This window comes from Anneissia japonica, unplaced genomic scaffold (assembly GCF_011630105.1).
Source record: "Anneissia japonica isolate Jap-2015-1 unplaced genomic scaffold, ASM1163010v1 scaffold3334_len1275209_cov185, whole genome shotgun sequence".
NCBI lineage: Eukaryota > Metazoa > Echinodermata > Crinoidea > Comatulida > Comatulidae > Anneissia > Anneissia japonica.
In genome coordinates this window covers 462,448-482,713 of record NW_022738561.1, presented here as the reverse complement: position 1 = coordinate 482,713, position 20,266 = coordinate 462,448, and the positions used below count along the sequence as shown (strand labels likewise).

Below are 20,266 nucleotides of genomic sequence, written 5' to 3'. Positions count from 1 at the left end.
TTATTAAATTAAGCACACCCCTGTTCTCTGTTATTTTCTGACTAATACAGTAACCAAATATCAATTATAATAATAACCACTGCAAATATTGCTATCCTTTCTATTATTATGTCTACTTTCTTTTCCTGCATTCTGCACTTTTTTTGTACTACATAATTGTTTGTAAACACTTGCCACACATAAAATATAATGAGACACAAATACCTAAATATGTCCTTTAAAAAATGGTATTACAGTACCATGAAACCTTGGGTATAAAGCCAGCTCACATTGTATTTTACGTGCCAGCGTTTCATAAGAGAAAAGATCGGGACATGATATGAATAAGTAGCTCATATCGCGTCTACAAACACTTTCAGGAGGTAAAAAAAAATCAGATTAGCATTTATTTAATGTTTTGAACATTTATTAACTTATTCTTTTAATTTGTTTTTACATAGGAAATGAAATGAAACAGCTCAGTTGATATTTTACTATACAGCTGTACATGCAAAAAAAAAAAAAAACTAATACAAAATAAAAGATGGGCTTTGAATTAGTAATGCAGTGTTGAATCTTGTGGGATGGGGAGGGGGAAGGAGGGAGAGTGGCCTTATACATGAAAAACTATGGTAATTACTATATAATTCTTAGAATATGTAATAAAACTGATACTGATTATGCAAGAGAGTGGTAGACAATTTGCTACAGCAATTCCTGGTCCAATCAACTGCCAAATAAATTTAAAAATTTGATATTAGCATCAACATGAAAATGCAGAGTATTATTACAGGAATGTGTACAGTACTTCCTCAAGTCAGGGCATTCATAATCAGGCCATGAGCATCTACAAACAATAGTCTAGAAATTTGTCATCCAAAGAGCAAACTGTAATTAAGATTAGAAGGCAAGCTCATTGACGTTCAGCTCAACAACTCAACACTAGCTTGACAGACGATAACGCATTCTTAAATTAATGCGGACTAAATCTCTCAACTAGAGAGGATATCAACCATTAGCACACTATTTTGCACTGATCATTTGAACATCTTCTATAACGTAATGCAGGCAATAAGGAACATGAAATAAAAATCCCATTTTGCTTGATGTGTTCATAGTGTAACCCCCTATATATTTTGTTTTCATCGACTGATCAGATCAGATATTTTTCATGTCACTTTCATTAAGCTGCTGCAGTGACATCGAGCAGTTTACAGCTGAAAATGGCCATTCAGCGTTCAGGAAAATTAATTATGAATGGGACCAAACTGACTTTCAGTAGGCTGTTACAAATGATATTGATGTTGCTTAGTAAAAATATGTATATCAATATCTTATTACCTCCTGTTATTATGTAACATTAACTGTCGGTGTCAGCAATTTGATTGACAGCAGAGGAATAACTCAGTCTGACATATAATTATGTTAATGAGATTACGAAAGGAAATTAATAACCATGAAATATATACCTCAAATTCCACATAAATAATGAATTATTATCATTTACAACAGTTATTGCATAACAATTGTTCATATAAAAACATGAAAAATGATATTCATGTATAAAACTTGAATATTAATGAGCTTCATTATTCAAGATAACACATTTCATTTCCAAGAGCTGTTAACTGCATTTTTCCCCACAAATACAAATATATCTTTTTCATATTGCCTAATACCCTTAATTATTCTTTATGAATATAAAAACATTAATCGTGACCAGCTAGGCATGCCTATGATGTCATATCTTTCACACTACAGTATCCAACTACGTTTTATAAAATTACATTAACATTTTAAAGTATCAAACACAATCAATAATATACTGATCTTTGGTGATGTAATTATATATTTTGTCAACTTGATTTTTAAATGTAAATATTTTCATGTTTTGATGTTGAATAACTATTCTGGCACGTTTTTTCAGGAAGTAGAGACAAGTTAGCCGCAACGACATTTTATATATTTTTATATTCATGTAAATTCACTCTTATAAATAAGCCCACCCTTTTAAGTTAATAAATTTGCACAAATGCCACGCTCTGGTACATACAGTACATGTAATGTTTACTGCTCATGTACTATTTTATTTCCCAGCTAAGAGCCCACCATCACCTCAACTCAATTTCGCTGTTCGTTCGGTCTAACACCCTGCTTTATTCCACCTCTAATTTGTGGTTGCACAAGGGAATTTTCACCAGAAATTATTAGAAACAATTGTCAGGCAGCTTTGTCCAAAATATTTATTAAAGTACTTTAATACTCTGTTTAATACTGAAATAGAAACTCTGATTCTAATGTGCTATCAGGTGCCACTACACAACATTACATCAAAGTAGATAATGATGTACTGCCAGGCTCTAGATATCAATCATCATTAGGAGGTGTTTCGTTGGTCAGTAAATAAAATTCTATTCTGCAGCTCGTACCAAGCAACATAGTCCATCCATCAATTTGGTTTAATAGTTATTACTTCTTGAAGAATACAGCTAAATATTTGATGGTGATAAATACGAAATAAATATCATTCTGAATAAACTGATGGACAAATTATCAATTTCTAATATTCTTCTAGAATTTGACACCTGACATCTTGCCTGTAACAACTGCAACCTGAGTAAATATTCTGCTCATAACAACATCGATTGATTACTAAAAAACCTGATAAAGCAAGAAGAAATGCTAATTCAGTGCGCTAACGAGTCGATACTATGGCAACATGGTTTGTCACCAGAGTAACAAGTGCATCCAGGTAATCTTATGAATGATATCAATTTGCTAAGATTTCTGACAAAATATTCAGCGCATTTTACAAACTGTCAAATGGAAATTTGAAAAATCCACCTTTAAAATAAAAATAAAAATATATGGAAAATACAAAAATAATTTTGATATAAAAACAAACCTTGTTCTTCTTAGAGTATAATTTAAGATCTGCAAAACCGACTGTACGAGTCACTGAAGATATATTTAGAGTTAGCATTTGAGATGAAGACCTGATTAAACACATAATTTCCTAAAATTGACAGTTACTTTTCAACCATGATCAATAAACTTAATTAACATAATATCCACTAATAATACAAATAATTAGTTAATATTTTTCTATATCAAATTATTCATGGGTTTGCATACTTTGAATGTAGACTCAATGTGATATATAATAGTAATATTAATGAACCATAAATCTGTTATAGAAAAATAATCAGATTTCTCATCAGCAATGGCACATACCGTACATAGAGTAGATGGTCTACCATTACTTCACAAACCACACCCGTAACTGGCAAAGCTTATAGTAATAGGGTAACAAATGACATATTGACCCCTGGACACCTAATCTACTACAAAAACTAGGATGCTTTTTTTTTTTTATCGTAGGCTAATCCAATATTCTGTTATCAAGCACGATACAATTCATCATGGAATCTACTTATCAACTGGTGTTTGTTTGATCTATCTTAACTCTATATGAGGTGCTACTGGGCAAACAATTCATCCAAGCGTTAAGGCACAAACAATGGAAATCACTATAAACAAGAAGCCTAGATTCTTCACTACAATCCCCAAAAAATTACTATGGCTTCAGCGTTGGATATCATTTCACACATTTAAATTTCATTCAAATGGTGACCTATCTAGCAAAGCCGATAATTTAGGGCCTGCTACGCAGGGTAATTAAATCAGTTTTATCTTTTGATGTGAAAATTACCGACTTTTACATAGTCAATGCCAAATATATATAGCATAATCAAGATATAGTAGTGGATATACAGTGGGATGCTGTAAAATGACATCTCTGATTGCCAAACCAGTCTTGACAAAACTGTTTCACACTAAAGTATTTTACATTTAAAAGCTTTACAGTTTCTGATTGGCTAACAAGGCCCACAGAGATCATGTGACACTAAGCTTAATATTAGCAAATTCTCTCATCATCACAACAGTCATCCATAATTCAAAGCAAAACATGTTCACTAAAATCCCTACTACATTTAAACGAGAGACTTGTTTCGCGAACTTTTTTTTTTTTAAAGATCGTCAGAGAAGGGTGGAAAAAAAAATAATTAAATTTTATTTTCTTATTTTAGCAAATAGTTTTGGCAAAAACATCCAGATGGAGGTGAAAATAAAAATAAAATTCCATTGGTGAATGTAGACAGTGTAGTAATGGGATGCTTAAAGGATTTAAATTTACATAATTAGGAAGAAATTTACATATCCTATTTTTGGAAATTTCAAGGAAGCAGTAGGTAATTAATATAAGAAAAAACTTTTTTTTTGCCCTTAAATTTCAATTTTTTGTGGCAGCGGGGACACCAATTGGAAAAAAAATATAATTTTATTTTTATTTGAAATCATCATCATTAGCGGACGGCAGGTTCGTTAAACAAGGTATAAATGTCTCGCCTTACATTGCTTTGCTTGAATTCCAATCAAAATGAGTCCATCCTACAGTACTGTATATGATAATACTGTAATCGAGCATATTTCAGAGTAGATGATAATATGGATACATCAATTAGTTAATGTATGGCTTTATGGAAACTAAGGTTAAGCACAGGTTATATTTTCAAAATCCATTCTATACATCTTGCTAGTATGGTACACTAGAGTACTCTCTATTCACGGGTAATAAATGTTCAGTATAGATACCTGCATTCTTATATCAGTACAGTACGCTTTCACTCAACTGTATAAATCTCAATCGAAAATGAGGGACAAAAATACAAACGTATCTAATTGATGATATAAAAGCACACAAAATTCAAATGAACCATCTGTGATTCTATTAAGACATCAAAAACAATAATAACCTAGTATGTCCTTAAAAAACTCAATCATTTTGAGTGCCAGAAATAAATCATTAAAAAGAAACCGAAATGAATTCACATTTAAATCTGCGTATTATTTAGCTGCTTTTTAAATTGCTTTTTATCTTTTACATTTTAATTGTCACGAAGTACAGTATTAGTTAACCCATTAAAACTGTGGCTCACTTACAAGAACTAAATTAAAATATCATTTCAAACAATCTTGTTTTTCCTGACTTATGGTCAATAATTTTTTCTTGTAATTTTCAATTAAAAGCCCCTAACTTAAGGTAAACAATCAATTATTAATAGTATGCTTTAGATTTGTATTATTTATGTGTAGATGCTTTAAAATTGTATAACATGTTGACTGCCAAGACTTTTTTTTCTAGTTCCATCAAATACGTCCAAGGCATCACCATACTAAAAATCATTTCCATTAACTGTACTGAAACACGAACAAACATATAATAATATTTTTAGATACCATACAGTGTACTGTACGTGAACCCTGTTGGACATGAACTTGCGTCCCCGGCAGCGAACCTGTTATTGTGCAAATATCCTTTAGCATATGTTTATATGTAGTATATTGTACATCTGTACTTTAAAATTCAATATGTTAATTGCTTAATTTATTTTAAAATGCTAAACTATTAGCTTTCAATTAAAATACAGGAATAAAAAACTGCAGATTTTCCATACCAAATAACACTCATTATATAAATAATATCGTTTAAACTTTTTTGCATAGACTCTTATATTGTAAATCATTATAAACAAATTTGGTTTGATTAGTGTTTCACTGGAAATTAACAAGTGTTAGCTTTGTAGTTTAAATTGATTTTTTTTTTCAGGTTTTCTAAATTTTATCAACAACAAACAGAACCCTGAGGGAGTGGACGTTCCTACGCAGTCAATGATTAATTTGATCATGTGAATACAATACATCTAAATACCCTTTGTTAAACCTTGGTTAAATATTAATGTTAGATGGTGAAAAATTGTCTACTTGTCAAAGTATTTTTATATACTGTATATTCCAATACACACACATAAAACATCATCTCAAACGCAAAAAAAACCCAATTGTGGAATGTCATGCTACAGTATAAATGTATTTAACATCAAATACTGTATCGTTGAAATACATCCTACGATCGGTAATTTCGAAGAGCATAGAAATAAAATTGTCCCCAACTGTTCACACCACAAAAATTGAAGCAACAATAGCAGTCTCTCACAAAATCACAAAGAAGCATCAAAGGAGGTAAGGAAAAACCTGGCTACAAACTAATCCAAAGCATGCACAAATCACATTATGTGCCCGTGAGGTGGCCGCTTGCATACGGCTTCAAATTTTCGATAAAAACAAAGAAACCAAATACCACATACATACTATACACTACATGTTTAGCACTAACTACAGTAAACTAACCATTTTCCAGAGCTCAATTGTATACAACGTATACAGTACTGCAGGGATGGGCATAAAAATGGGTCGAAGGACCAAAGTAAATTTTTGATTTAACATCGAGGGCTGTACCCAACTTGGACGATTCCAGAAAAATAAATGCAATGATTTTATACTGTAATGCTTTATGTCCACTTTTAATAATACTTTTTACGGATGGCCGGTGGTGGCCATAAAAGCATTGGGTTTTCTATTCCAAAGATGGTACTACAGGTGACCAGCACACATACGGTAGGTTGTAACAGGCAGCAATAAAACTGATGTCAGGCCGCCTTTGATGCAGCGTTTATGCGACTGCAAGCAAGTAATCTTTTAGAAATTAACTTGTGCATATATTTAATGACATACCTATTTGCCTGATAAAAAAATGTACAGTGCATTAATGTCTTTGTCTTGACAGAATAAACTACCAAAACCCTAAAACTAAATTTATATAACAATTTAACATAAAACTATTCCATAAAATCATTTTTGTTTTGTTGAGCTTCGGAATTACAGTCATAAAAATATCATAATTGATAAAGGATTGATGTAATGGATATATAAAAAGCTCAGCTAGTGATTTGAAATTTCAAATCATCCAAGTGTTCAGTCCAGGGTCCGATACAAGGCAGCACGTCATGGCTACCCTGGGAAGACATCAAGTACGTATACATTGTATTGGGTCAATATACAATTTAACATACATACAGCAAGCTACGTTTTACGTGATTTTAAAAAGTAAATTTTATCAGATACAGTCATATAATGTTGACTCGGATATCATTCACTGACCGTGGAACAATATTTTATAGCGAATGTCGTTAGTTCTACATCACAGGGAGAATTCCAATGTTTACACTACATTCTTCATAACTACAGTAATGATAACTTGCGTCATTTGCATATTAGCAGCGTAAAAAACGTACTTACTGTAAGCCAAGCGAGTGAAAGTTGTTCATTTGGATATGTTTATGTAATTTACTTTCACCAAACATGAAATATTTTTTTATAATTAGTATAAGTTGTGGAAAAATGTTAATATTTTCACCTATAAGGAAAGAAGTGTATCATCTTAGACAATTAAAACAACATAAATAAACATTTTAATAAAATGACAGGCTAAAGTATACTATATTGTAGTTATACAGTAATGTTTACAAAATAAAGCAAAGTGTAATATTGTTCTTCATTTGGACTTATTGATGTCTTTCAATTTCGACAAAAGAGTAATTGATTTGTACCATAATAAATTTCAAAAGAACTACGTCAAGGAAAGAATTTCAATGTTCTCACTACCTTCTACAGTATGTACTTAATGATACAATTACTATGTCATTTGTTTACTAATTCACTAAAAATGTATCCAAGCAAAATGTGATTGTTGTTCATATTTCATTCATTTTCACCAAGGTAGACACTTTTCATAAAAAAAATACTAATTTCATTAGTTCTACATCATCTAAAGAATTCCAACATTTTAGTACCTAAATTTATAACGAATGATAAATTACATCATGTATTATTAGTTGCATAAAAACACGTATGACTAAGATTATTCACTTACTGTACTAAAAAAGTCAAGCATTTCCTAGTATAGTAACTTTTTTGTAAGCAATATACTGGAAAACAAATAGGAGCTCTATAAATAATGAAATTGAAGATTGATTATTTTTTATCAGGTAATTTTTTTTTCACTTCCATTTTTCTAGCTTGCGGATATATTTTGTTAAATTACAATTTCCTAATCAAATTTTTATGTTTTTGTCGATAATTTATTAGCTTACAATTTTTCCAAATATGGTCAGAATTCCGACGTTCCATTAACTTCTAATGTATTTATGATAAATTGCATCACAAGTATTAGTTACATAAAAAATGTAAGCAAGGCACGTGGACCTGATTGAGCAGATATCCTGGTTTTGAAATGCAAGCTTTTGCCTCAATATTAATGTCAACAATAAATGATTATCTTTGCGAAGTCATTGAAGGATACACTCTTAAAGGACTACCGCAGCACGCCTTCCTGGATATCAACATATTTTTTCCTGCTTATGTCATTTCCTCATTTTTGGTTACTGTTGCATATTTCTCAAATTCATGTATTCCCTTCCTCATTGCTGACTTGCACTAAGATTTGAAAGCCAGAGATTGTTAGGAAAATGGAAAGTGGAAAGTACTAAAACATAAAACAAATTTGAAATTCTAGTCCATGTTTTTCGCTGATTATTACCGTAAATGCTCAAATAAGCGCAGCGGCCCTTATAAAATTTTTGGAGGCTTCAGTGTGGCGCTTTCTATGCCCGTTCACATGTTACCTATTTCACATATTCCTGAGTTCAGTAGGCCTATCATAGGTTCTATCATTGTAAACAAACATTTATAAAGAAATGCTTGTATCTTCATTGTATTATCTATTCATTTAACACCGAACACTGTATACATTGTATTTAAAATCCTGTTTCATTACACACAGCGTAATACTGTATTATATACTCTCGATTAAGCGCAGAGGCGCTTATTCTAGAGCGGCGCTTAATGAAAAAAAATCATGTTTGGTGCTGCGCTGAATCGAGAGCGGTGCTTATTCAAGCATTTACAGTATTCTTGTTTTGAATCAAGGTTTTATATATTCTATGTTTCGAGTGAAGGAGGAGTGGCAAGCCTTGTGGTGACAATTGTCATATGACCACTTTCGCAAATTCATGGTGTACCAATTTGTAGTTGTCTGTTTTATTGCTTTGTTTTCCCAGAATTTAAAAAAAATTATATAAAATGGACAAAAATCATTACATTAAAATAAAACATTGAAAATTGGCAATATACAAGTGACCCTAAATTAGACCCTAAATAAAATAAAATTTATTAATCAATACAACACAAAATTATTAATTAATACAACACATCACAGAAACAAGAACTTGCATTATTATTAGTTTTACATTATAATACTACCTTGGTCCATCGGTCACACACCCTCAGACACATACTCAGCTACCGGGAGAAATTCTATAATATTTGGCTATTATTAATTAATGCATTGGTATGGGATCTATCAGGTACTTTACTTTTTCTTGTGTTGCCAGAGAAAACTTAGATGGAGTCCGACAAACCACAACTGCTAATGCCAAATACTCCAGGTGAACTATGACATAGTAAATGCTTAGTGAACTTAGAATCAGCCTAGAATGGGTGAGGGGTACACTCACTGTAGGTTGACGACAAGACCATTGCAATGCTTACTGGGTCACTGGTAAGCCACACTCTCCCTAAAAAACTTGGTGCCTGTATCTACCCAAAAACATAACAAACCATTTTGACTATGTTTGCAAATTGATTTGAACTTTGCAAGTTTTCATTCAAGCAGTTAATTAGCATTCCAATCAACATTATTGTAACATGTACTGTATGAAAAATTGAGACAAACACACTCAAAAACTAATGTTTTATTTACAAGCTGCCACTTTACTGGCTTTGTTTACAAATAGCACTGCAGTAGATGAAGGTCACATGACTGACCAGTAATTGTGTCAATTGCAATATCCTCATACACTAAATTATGTAAATGTTACTTTTCTTAAAAACCATATTTATAGAAGGCCGGCTATATATTCAGAGGTCCTCTTAAATAATAATAATGTGATGCTTTAATAAATAGGAAAAATTCTCTTTATGAGGCATAGGGAGTGGACTTTATTTTAGTCGTCAGAAAAAATTCTGTTGTCACAGGAATTGAACCCAGGACCCTGGGATCAGAAGGCAAGCATCTTAACTACCAAGCTATTCAACCACTCCATATGATTTTTCCTTATTGATATTATTTTTGTATTTGTTATGCAGATCTGTGTTGAATGCCAATTTATAATACACAAATTTAATACAAAAATAAAGCCCTGAGCTTTCCTTATATATTATTTATTACAATACGAATTATCTGCTTCAACCTTGAAATACGCTTTTGAGAGAAATTGCTTCTGCGATTTACATTAAAATAATCTACCAATAAGGCCTCACATGGATGTGCATTTGTCTTCGCTCAGCTGCGTTATCAATGGTACGTCAAACATCTTCGTATCACTTCAATAAGCGAATTAACATTTGTATCAATTAACGAGATATTATGTAACAGTATAATGTGTCCATTACTTGGTCAATATTATGTGAATCGTTAAGTGCAGGAGCATAGGCCTACAGTAGATTATCCAAATAAGTACACGCTTCATTAGCATTTAGGAGAGCACCATCTTTGCTTGTTCTAATCTTACAAAAATTATCATTGCATTTATCATTATGTAGATAACTGTAGCTACTGTATTATCATCGTTATGACGATATTCATGTAATGTTTGAAGTCAGTTAATAAATTAACTAAATACCGGCAGTAAACATTTTTTTTTTAAATATAGGTGAAGCAGCTGACAACAATTTTACTTTACCGATTATCAAATAACATACATTTTCATTTAGAAATTTACAGAGAAAAAGATTATGAATCAAGTATAGTATTATCATATGTATTTGAATACACCCCCTACAGTAGGTTCTTTATTGTTGATCCAAACCAGGTTAGGAAAAATGTAATTGTACTGGATAGAACATTAATAGAATGTTGAGAATGATGTTGCTTCCATTAGTTTTGTTTAGTCGTTTATGGAGGCGTTTATTCCAAATGAGGCTCTGGAGGGGGCGTTTTTTTGATTGTGTGTTTATTCAATGCAGGGAATTTATTTGAATACGGTTCCAGAAATGGCATTGAAATGAAGCATCGGGCTACTGGATACTCAGAATCAAAAGTGATTTTCAATTTATTACTGATTTGATTCATTACCAACTGCTGTAGAAGTAGTTTTAACAAAAACAATGTTTAATATTATAAGTTTATTGTTTAAAAACATAAGTTGCTTATATCACCTTCAATAAATGAACTTGTTGAACAAGATAGATGTTTTTGTTCAGTAATTCTGCAAAATAATTGCATTAACATCAAAGACTGGATCTGGTCAAACATTTTGAGAGTGGGCTAGTTCCCAAGAGAACCAGAAAATGCTTATGCTTAGCTGGAGAGTGGCCTACAGTCCTCTCAGCCCTACATGGTTCATTATACTTTTGGAATTTTTTTATTTTGAAGCACACATAATGTAGATTTCCCATGATAGACACCTGAACAAAAATAGCAGGTGGCCCTATAATAACCAGGTGAAGCATTTGTTATTCAGAAGTTAGAGGGCAGGCTTCTACCAGGGATGGGCTCATTATTTACGATTCTTTGTTGTTTTAATTTTTTTTTTTCTATTATGAAAAAAGGAAAAGCAGTTTGTATGTTGCAAAATAAATGGTACTTTCAAATCAAGACTATTACATACTCCTAAAAATGCAGAAATATTTGTTATGGACTCCTCCAGTTTGAAAGAGGCCTAAAATTATCTTTTGTATCTTGGTACATACATTATTATTGTATTTGCAAAATAATTACATTAACATAAATGGATGCCTTTATTCATAATATACAGTAGTTAGCCAGTGACTGCAATTCTCAGAGCAACATAGTGAAAAAGAAAGCCTTGATCACATATGACTAGGCAAAAAACACTATAACAATAGAGCATAAATGCCACAATGGAACGTGTACGTGTTACAAGTGAAATTCTATACAGTCCAAATGAATGACAAAACTACAACTGATCCCAATATAACAAAGGATGAAGCTAAGCAGTGTTCTCCCTAGCATCATGGGCAAGCGTCATGGTCAGTATTAAGTCCACCATAGTTGGGACTGACACAAGGTATTTTTAATAATTAGGAGGCATTGAAATGTCCTAAATTGCACCTTAGACTATATAAAAGCAGGGAACAGTGAAATAATTTAACTGTTCCCTGATAAAAGCATCATAGAAGATGTTACAAGCATCATGGCCAACTGTCAAGCATCATGGGGAAAGTCCTAAGCATCATGGTACCATGATGTTTCAAGGGCCTCTGGGGGGAACACTGCTAAGTTATGTAGAGAGAATACAAGAATGATGCACAAATCCTGTTAGTTTAATAATACCTTGCGATTTACTAAAAAACAAGAATATCTACAGTGGAAAGTATAATACATACTCCAAGTATTGAAATACACGCCATCGTGTTGGGATTCAATATTTCGACATTAATTATGTCATCATCAGGAATGATGTGGAGTACTGTAGAGTACTGTAGTAGTTGATGCGTGCCCTCTAATCCCAGGGTCCCAGGTTCAATTCCTGTCACAGCAAGATTTTTCTCATGACTAAAATCAATTCCACTCCCTAGGCATCAATAAGAGACTTGGTTTATAAAGCATCGTTCCATCCAGTAAGTGGCGAGTGTATTAGCTGTTGGATGTTGGACAAAAAAGATAATATCTAGGTTGGTAGAATCTGAAGGTATGATCCACATCAAACATTAACGAATTATCTTTGAAAATAAATTATTGTAAAAACCGATAAATTTAACAAAGACAGTTGAACTCGAATAAATTTGTTCATCTTTAGTAATAACAATGACTTTGAAATATAGTTAGTGCGATGACTTATTTCACTTTCTTTGTGGTTTGTTTCACACTATCTTAAATCATGGCAAAATATGTAAACAAGTGAGAGCTCTTGGAAGGCAAGCATCTTGTTTACCAAGACACAGCTCCAACCAAAATTACACAATCACCAGTGGAATAGAGGAAAGTTAATTTACTCCTGTCACAATTTTATAAGGACATAACACATGACATACAGGTAATTATAATTGGGTACAGCTGCAGCATTATCAAGGGTTTAGTTGGGAAGAGAGTTGCAATGGATTTATCCTCTAAGCCCTGCCCCTTGGATACAGTATGTTGCTAAGGTCCACCAAAACAACACTATAACAACAACTCGGTTGCTCCAATTATTGGTTGTAATTTTTGGTATTTTTCTTATGTTCAAAGCATTTTTAACCATGTTTTATATATTATCCTTTTAATAATGAATTTTTCTAATCAGTTTCCTTAAATTTTGGTGGTAATTTATTGGATATTATTGTAAATATTTGTGTTTTTGGGTTTTTTTTCACCATTTTTCTGACGTTTGGATATTGTTGCTGTTTTAAAATATTTTAACTGTTTTTAAATATTTTGTAAATAACATGCAATTTGGCCATTGGCCACCATGTGTTATCAGTTTACTATACGATAGATGAGAATTTTTGAATAAATAAAGTGATATTATGCAAACAAGTACATTTGTGGGACGATGCAAGATTGTGAGGCATGCACGTGTACATTACATGGTCCTGTTCTGATTGTTTGACTGGCACTCTGAAAAAGTCCATTCACACATGTAGTGAATGTACTGAATATTCAGGTATGCTACTAGATTAGGCAAAATGGGATTAGAGCAGAGAGAACACTACAGACATCTATTAAATTAAGTTGACAAATTGCTTTCATAAGATAAACAAGGATCTAACTATGGGGTAGACCTACAGCTCTATAGTTTGAGTGATCAGAGTGCACAAACTATAAAAATCTAAATACTGGAGATCAACGTACAAAGGTCAAGTTACAGTGCTTCTCTAGTGGGCTCAGCTCATTTTTTCCCATCACCTTTTGTATGAGTGAACTTTCCAACTACCAGCTTTTACTATACAACTCAGATTGAGGCACATGCTCCATAAATCACAGAAGTCCCCCTTGAGGTCAAATTGCACATCCATTCAGGTCAAATAATATCCAGCCAGCTCTGTCACTATTTCATCCACTAGAAGACGTATGCATGTAATGAAAAATTCTTAACACCTATGTTCATTCATATGACGGCAGATCCCATAAAGAGGGCAACAAATTGATTATGAAAGCACCTGTTTGGCAGTATCACAACACCTGTGTTACAACACAGTGATGGTGACGACAAGAAAGGCAATCATTTTTAACCAGGACATTGATTTCCTATTCCACAATCAATTATTATTATACGTGTCGACATTAAATATAACGTTTCCAAGGATAGTAAAGAAATTAATTATTAATATCTTTATTTCAATCAATCAAACTTGACAACTATTATTACTACCACTACTAAAGTCTACTATTACTAATGCTGTACTTCTGTACTATAACAAAAAAAATAATAATTATGCAATAATGTGCCATCTATCTAGATAAACCTATTATTATGCAGTGCAACAGAGATTATTACAACAGGATATACTGTATTACAGAAGATGAAACAACGATGAGAACAATAATTTTAGAATATTAGTAAATGTTAGTTATTAGTTCTAAATGCAGCCGCAACTGCGTAGTCCGAATGGCTAGGCATTCTAGAAGCTGCTGCAAGAAGTCTTGTAAACCCTACACATTTAGATAGATAAAAGCTTGCTTATACGATGTTATGAAATAAGTTCCAGCGGTAAACAAATCCCAGGTACAAGCCAAACCACAAAAATTGGGCCAGATTTGTATGTGTGTGCTTATAATAATTATATACCTGTGAATGAACAATAATGCAAAACAGAAAGCTTGTAAGCTTAGCTAGAGTAAGCTACAGGTAGGTCTAGGCCAAGAATCTAACTGCAAGACTCTCAAAGAACAAAATTTCAATTCTAACCCTGAGGTTGTGCACAACTTGAAGTAAGCAAAACTGTTGATTAAAATCTTACAACTGATTACAGAGGCCGTACAACCATCGTATGATGACTCCAACTACAATGACTGTGAGCGCTAGACTACAAGACACCGCCTTGCGAATGTTGGCTTCAGTCTGAACTTATCATTAAAAACAATCTTTTGTGTGCGCGTCGTGACACTACATTCTCCATAGAATCGCGTAGGCCGAAGACCGTCGGGCACAGGGAGCACCCGGCTTAATACTGCTGCTAATAGTCACTTTACGAAGAGGATGAGGAAACAGAACAGAAATTCAGGTTAAGCGCCCAAGTGTTTACTGTGGTCTTCACGCTCTGATGAGCACAGAACCACCGTCCACCCATCTTCTCGTCCTGTTGCGTAAAGTGCCTACTGAATACTGTAATATTCTGATACAGGCTTGAAAAATCAATCTCAATAGTAGTTTTTACCCAGCATAAAAATTCTAATAAAAATATGAAATGGTACAACCAAAATAATGGTGTCACTATCCAACTGAATGAAGTTACCACATAATGGAAAATAAAAGTTATATTATGTTTAAAACTTACTTTAATTCAATTGGAATTTTATGGGTTTTAAAATGAAATGTTAATAAAATGCAGTAAGTACTTTGATGTTTTTTGATTGGCAATGAATTGATATCAATACCATCATAATCTATTTAATCTTCATAAAATGAAATGTCCACAGATTACTGTAGAAATAAGTGCACATCATTGAATAACTGTACTATTGAATGCAAATACGTGAGTAACAACTTACAAGCACTATGAAAAAGAAGTTTTTAATTGATAATCTAAATATTAAATGCATACTGTACTGTACATATACTGTATACTTTAGTTCCGTTACAATATTTTGCTGAATGTGACCTATTTATTTATTTATGTGAGTGAGGTTAGACAAAAATATCTGCATACATGAATTATCAACTAGATAACTGACCAATCAGTCAAATTTTTGAAAAATGCAAATGTCATGCTTTCCAAGTATACAGTATTACTATTATTAATCTACTTGCTTAATAAATTAAAGTTAGTGGTCAAACTTAATAACAGGACTACTTACTGGACATCCTCAAAAATTAGCATCAAGGCCACTAGTAGCACTATGTATTATTATTATTATTATTATTATTAAATTTTGCAGATCATTCATCCAAACATAAAACAAAAATATTTTTCTAATTCATCAACTGATCCAGTTATTACAATATATACTAAGTAATAATTAACCAGTTACTAAATTATATTATTTATTATGATTACCAAAATGTGTGATAGGCTTTAGGCCTACAGTATATTAATGTTATAAGATTTTTTTAATTGACTGACCTTTGGGAAAACTCAGATTATGAAGGCCAGTAGAATTTAAAGGTACGGTAGAAAATAAATAATTCATCTTAAGCATGTCAGTGTAAAGCAAGATACTGAAAATTATGAGTAAGGTAAAACTTTTTTTTAAATGCTACCTCTACAATAATTACTAATCGGTTCCATTAGCCCGATGCCTCCTTTTGAATTTTAAATTGACAAATAATACCGACAGATACTGTATCAGTTGACATTACAACGAGATCAAATTACTGAATATGAGAGATCATATGCAGATAGGAACATGCTACAACAATACTATAATGTGCAGTACTTTGTATAAGTGGCTTATTACAGTAGTTCGATTTTTTTGTTTATAATAAAAAATCAACAAATTACAACATTCAATTAAATTAAAGTTTTCAGTAACTGGTAGTACATAGAGTAGGCCTATTCTCATCAATCCAATATAAAATGAGGGATTATGAACTAACTCCGTTCATATAAAATGAGGTATCTAGCAGTTATAAATAAATCATCAAGTTTTAAAGACTTATTTCTTTAAATAAGACTATTGAATGACTTCCTGACTGCTAGTGGCTTTTAAGTAGAGATTTAGTTTCTATAAACCACTCATTTCTACACTTGTATTGTATAAAATGAATCACTATGAATGGAAAATTCCACAGCAGATTTCAATGAGTGAAAAACAAGCAGACCTATGATAAGGCCGAAGGTTATTTACAGAGGAAGTGTTTTCAATAGGTGTAATGTGTGACAGTGTTGAAGCTAGAAGGGAACAAAACATGAACTTGTGGTATATATGATCTGTTTTTGGATGTTGCTCCCAGGGATCTGTTCGAGTCATATCCTTTTTATATCCTATCTGATGAATGAGAAATTTTGACCACAAGGTCAGCCAATAGAATGTCAATATAGCTCCCATTCATACAAATTACAATTCTTCACTTTCAGTCACACAATACACAGTCACACAATAGACAAAATAATACCAACCCTAGTATTTTCTACAATACAATAACGCTTGCTTCACAATAACAATAAGGATTTAAAGCTTTGATTATACAGCATGTACTGTACAGTAATGAATGAAATGGGAGTCAGGAATTTTTGGTTTTTAAGTAAAATGTACATTGGTGGTCACTTTTATTAGATTCAATTTCAAATGCTAGTGAAGCCTAAGATAGCCCGGAAATATACCTCAGATTGGAAATACGAGATTTTTGTACAATAAAAATTTGAATGTATCAAGTAATTTCAGAAAAGCCACATAGTTGCTCTTAATATTTTCGGCGTTTAATTCTTCAGTTTAAAGTACTGTATAGGGCCTATATTTTTTTTCCACCAGTTCAATGTGTAATTTCAAATATTTTATCTTAAATTTCTATGAATATTATTATCAATTCATACTTTTTATTATTATTATACAACTGTCGGAAACAAGCAAAAATATGGCAATTTAACACAACGTAAGTTTGGGAAAGGTAGAAATATATTAACATACATTATTTTTAAGGAGGATGGGGTGATAAATAATAATCTTGGTAAATGAATGCTAATGAATTTAAGTTTTAAGGGCTGAACATAATATTTCATGTTCTAGGCCAACATCAGTAGTGCCCAACGAATTTTATACTTGCGGCAGGCATTTGGGCTGGGGCAAGGGTAGGTTAGAATTACTATTAAGGTAGGTTATTCTTAACATACTGCAGCTCATTATACTTGGAACTCAGCACATTATGTATGGACTAATATTGTCCTTTGACAGTGATCAAATCACTATCCCAACACTATAATCAATATTTCATACTTAAAGGTCAACTTGATAATTTCTAGCAGAGAGGTCAATTATTAAAACAGCAGTAATGTTACAGTATATTAGAAATGTGACAAACCATTTTTTTCATTTATGTATATTTACCAAATATATATTATTATTATTAAATGTATACCTTCAAATGAACCTAATAATGCCATAATAGAAAACAAAATTTATTACAAACTAATCATATTACAACTCTAAAAATCATTAGGAACCTTGGATACAAACAAACACAGAAAATAATATAAAATAAAAAATGTTTTAAAATTTCAAGTTTCAAATTACCAAGGTACTGGAGGACCGCCAACAAATGTAACAGAAGGGTAATGGAAGAAATTAATCTAAATTAGAATTTTTAAATATATTTCAGTTTTCTAATATTGATGGCGCAACACAGCAGGCAGCAATGACAAGACCTAAATGGAATTTGAACTGTATCACTATAGCCCACAGTAAAGATCAGTTGCCCTTATATCATGGGGACAGGTGTAAGATTGCTTGACATATACAACATGTGAATCTTCGAACATTCATACAGCTATCATTTGTTTGGTAAGATATTAAAATATTACTACTAATACTATGAGTTCAGCAATGGCAAATTATAATCATAGATTTGAGTCAAGCTTTTATTGTCGATAATTAGCCATGTTATGTTAATATTATAGAATTTCATGGTTATTGTTAATAAATACCAAAACCAAATTTACTGTCAAGGCATTCCTTTGACATGATTTTATACTTTTGTACCCAATTAAGTCTACATTTATGTTCATAAAAAGAATTGTGAATAAACAACCCATTTATCCATATATTTATCAATTAATTTTGAAAAAAATAATTATAAATGAATACAGAGAGCATAGCTGTATATTGTATTTTGTGCAAGAAAAAAACCATTAATTACTGGAATAAATTAAAGTATATATTATCAGTATAAACTACAAGACTTTTTTTGAGAAGGAATGTGTGTGAGCTATCTAAATCCTGTACCACTTAAATCAATAGGATTAAATGTTTGATATGTTGCTATAGTTTCCTAGTACTGTAACATCATCATGTGTTTGTTACTGAATGTTTCTGAGAATACTAATGGCAGGCAGAATCCTAAAAACTAGGCCTAGATTTTTATTAAGTGATATTCTATCGGTCAATATGACCTCGCTTGGGAAACATCTACTGTTCGCTCCCTGTCATTTCCATGACAGCTGCTTAAATCTCATCACCAATCACACAAAATGATGGCATATTTATATAAAGATAAATAGGCAAAATTATCAATAATTAACAAAATTAATTACCAAGTAACATTAATATCAAAGCACAACATAAATAAATAAATTGAATGAAAGATGTATTGAATCCTATGTAAGTGAATTTCAAATCTAGGCCTAGGCTAGGCCTATTATATGCGGACAACAATGTATCTTTTTCCATAAGCAATTGAACAGCATAGAATTGGAGATTATATGGATTATTTCACAATGTAGAAGATTAATAAAGTACATGACAATTGATTTACCTTATTTATAAAATGTTATAAATTATGTAGCCTAGGCCTACATTGTCAAAAACAAAAATAAAAAGAGATGAATGAATTAGGTAATAATAGGATAGTTAGTATTACAATATCTAGGCCTACATGGATTCACACTCCTAGTGTAAGCATCGGTCAAAGTTCACCGGAAAATTTCATTTTCTTTGCCGGTGAAATCATATTCCTAATAAAATTCTAGGCCTGGATGAAACAGGTTGGGGACCTTCTCCCCATGTACGTCCTCAATCATGCCACTTCATTACATCGTAGTGTCAAGCCAAAAAATATCTGAAATTCTTTAAAATGGTCTCCGAGAAAATTGTACTTAGATTGACACGTCAAATGACGATAGCCTAATAGTCTGATAAGCATTCTATAATAATCGATCGGCGTCGGGGTCATAGTAGTAGTATGCCGGGTGATCGAACAGCGATTAGACCGGTCGCCCGGCGGCACCCAGGTGCGTGCCCTGACATCACTTACCCCAACTTTTTCCATTTCTTCCCAACACTGTTTTTTCATTTTTGTTCCACAAAAATGTCCTAAAGTCATTCCACTGTCCGCTGGCCTTTTGCAAAAAAGTTCGTTCGTCTTCATTGCCCATTATCCTGATGTTAACTTTAGCGGCTCAACCACAGCACTACACTGCTATATCTCGTGTGTAAAAAGACTAATTCGGTGTA

General features: G+C 32.2%; 1 protein-coding gene across 1 annotated transcript in view; it reads right to left on the bottom strand.

Moving 5' to 3' along the window:
• Positions 1-20,266, bottom strand: part of LOC117117613 (sodium/potassium-transporting ATPase subunit beta-1-like) — a 30,948-nt gene extending 10,682 nt beyond the window's left edge. The window contains exon 1 of the mRNA XM_033261976.1: positions 20,067-20,266. Coding sequence (XP_033117867.1) covers positions 20,067-20,187 — 121 coding nt within the window. The 5' untranslated portion in view covers positions 20,188-20,266. The remainder of the gene's footprint in view (positions 1-20,066) is intronic.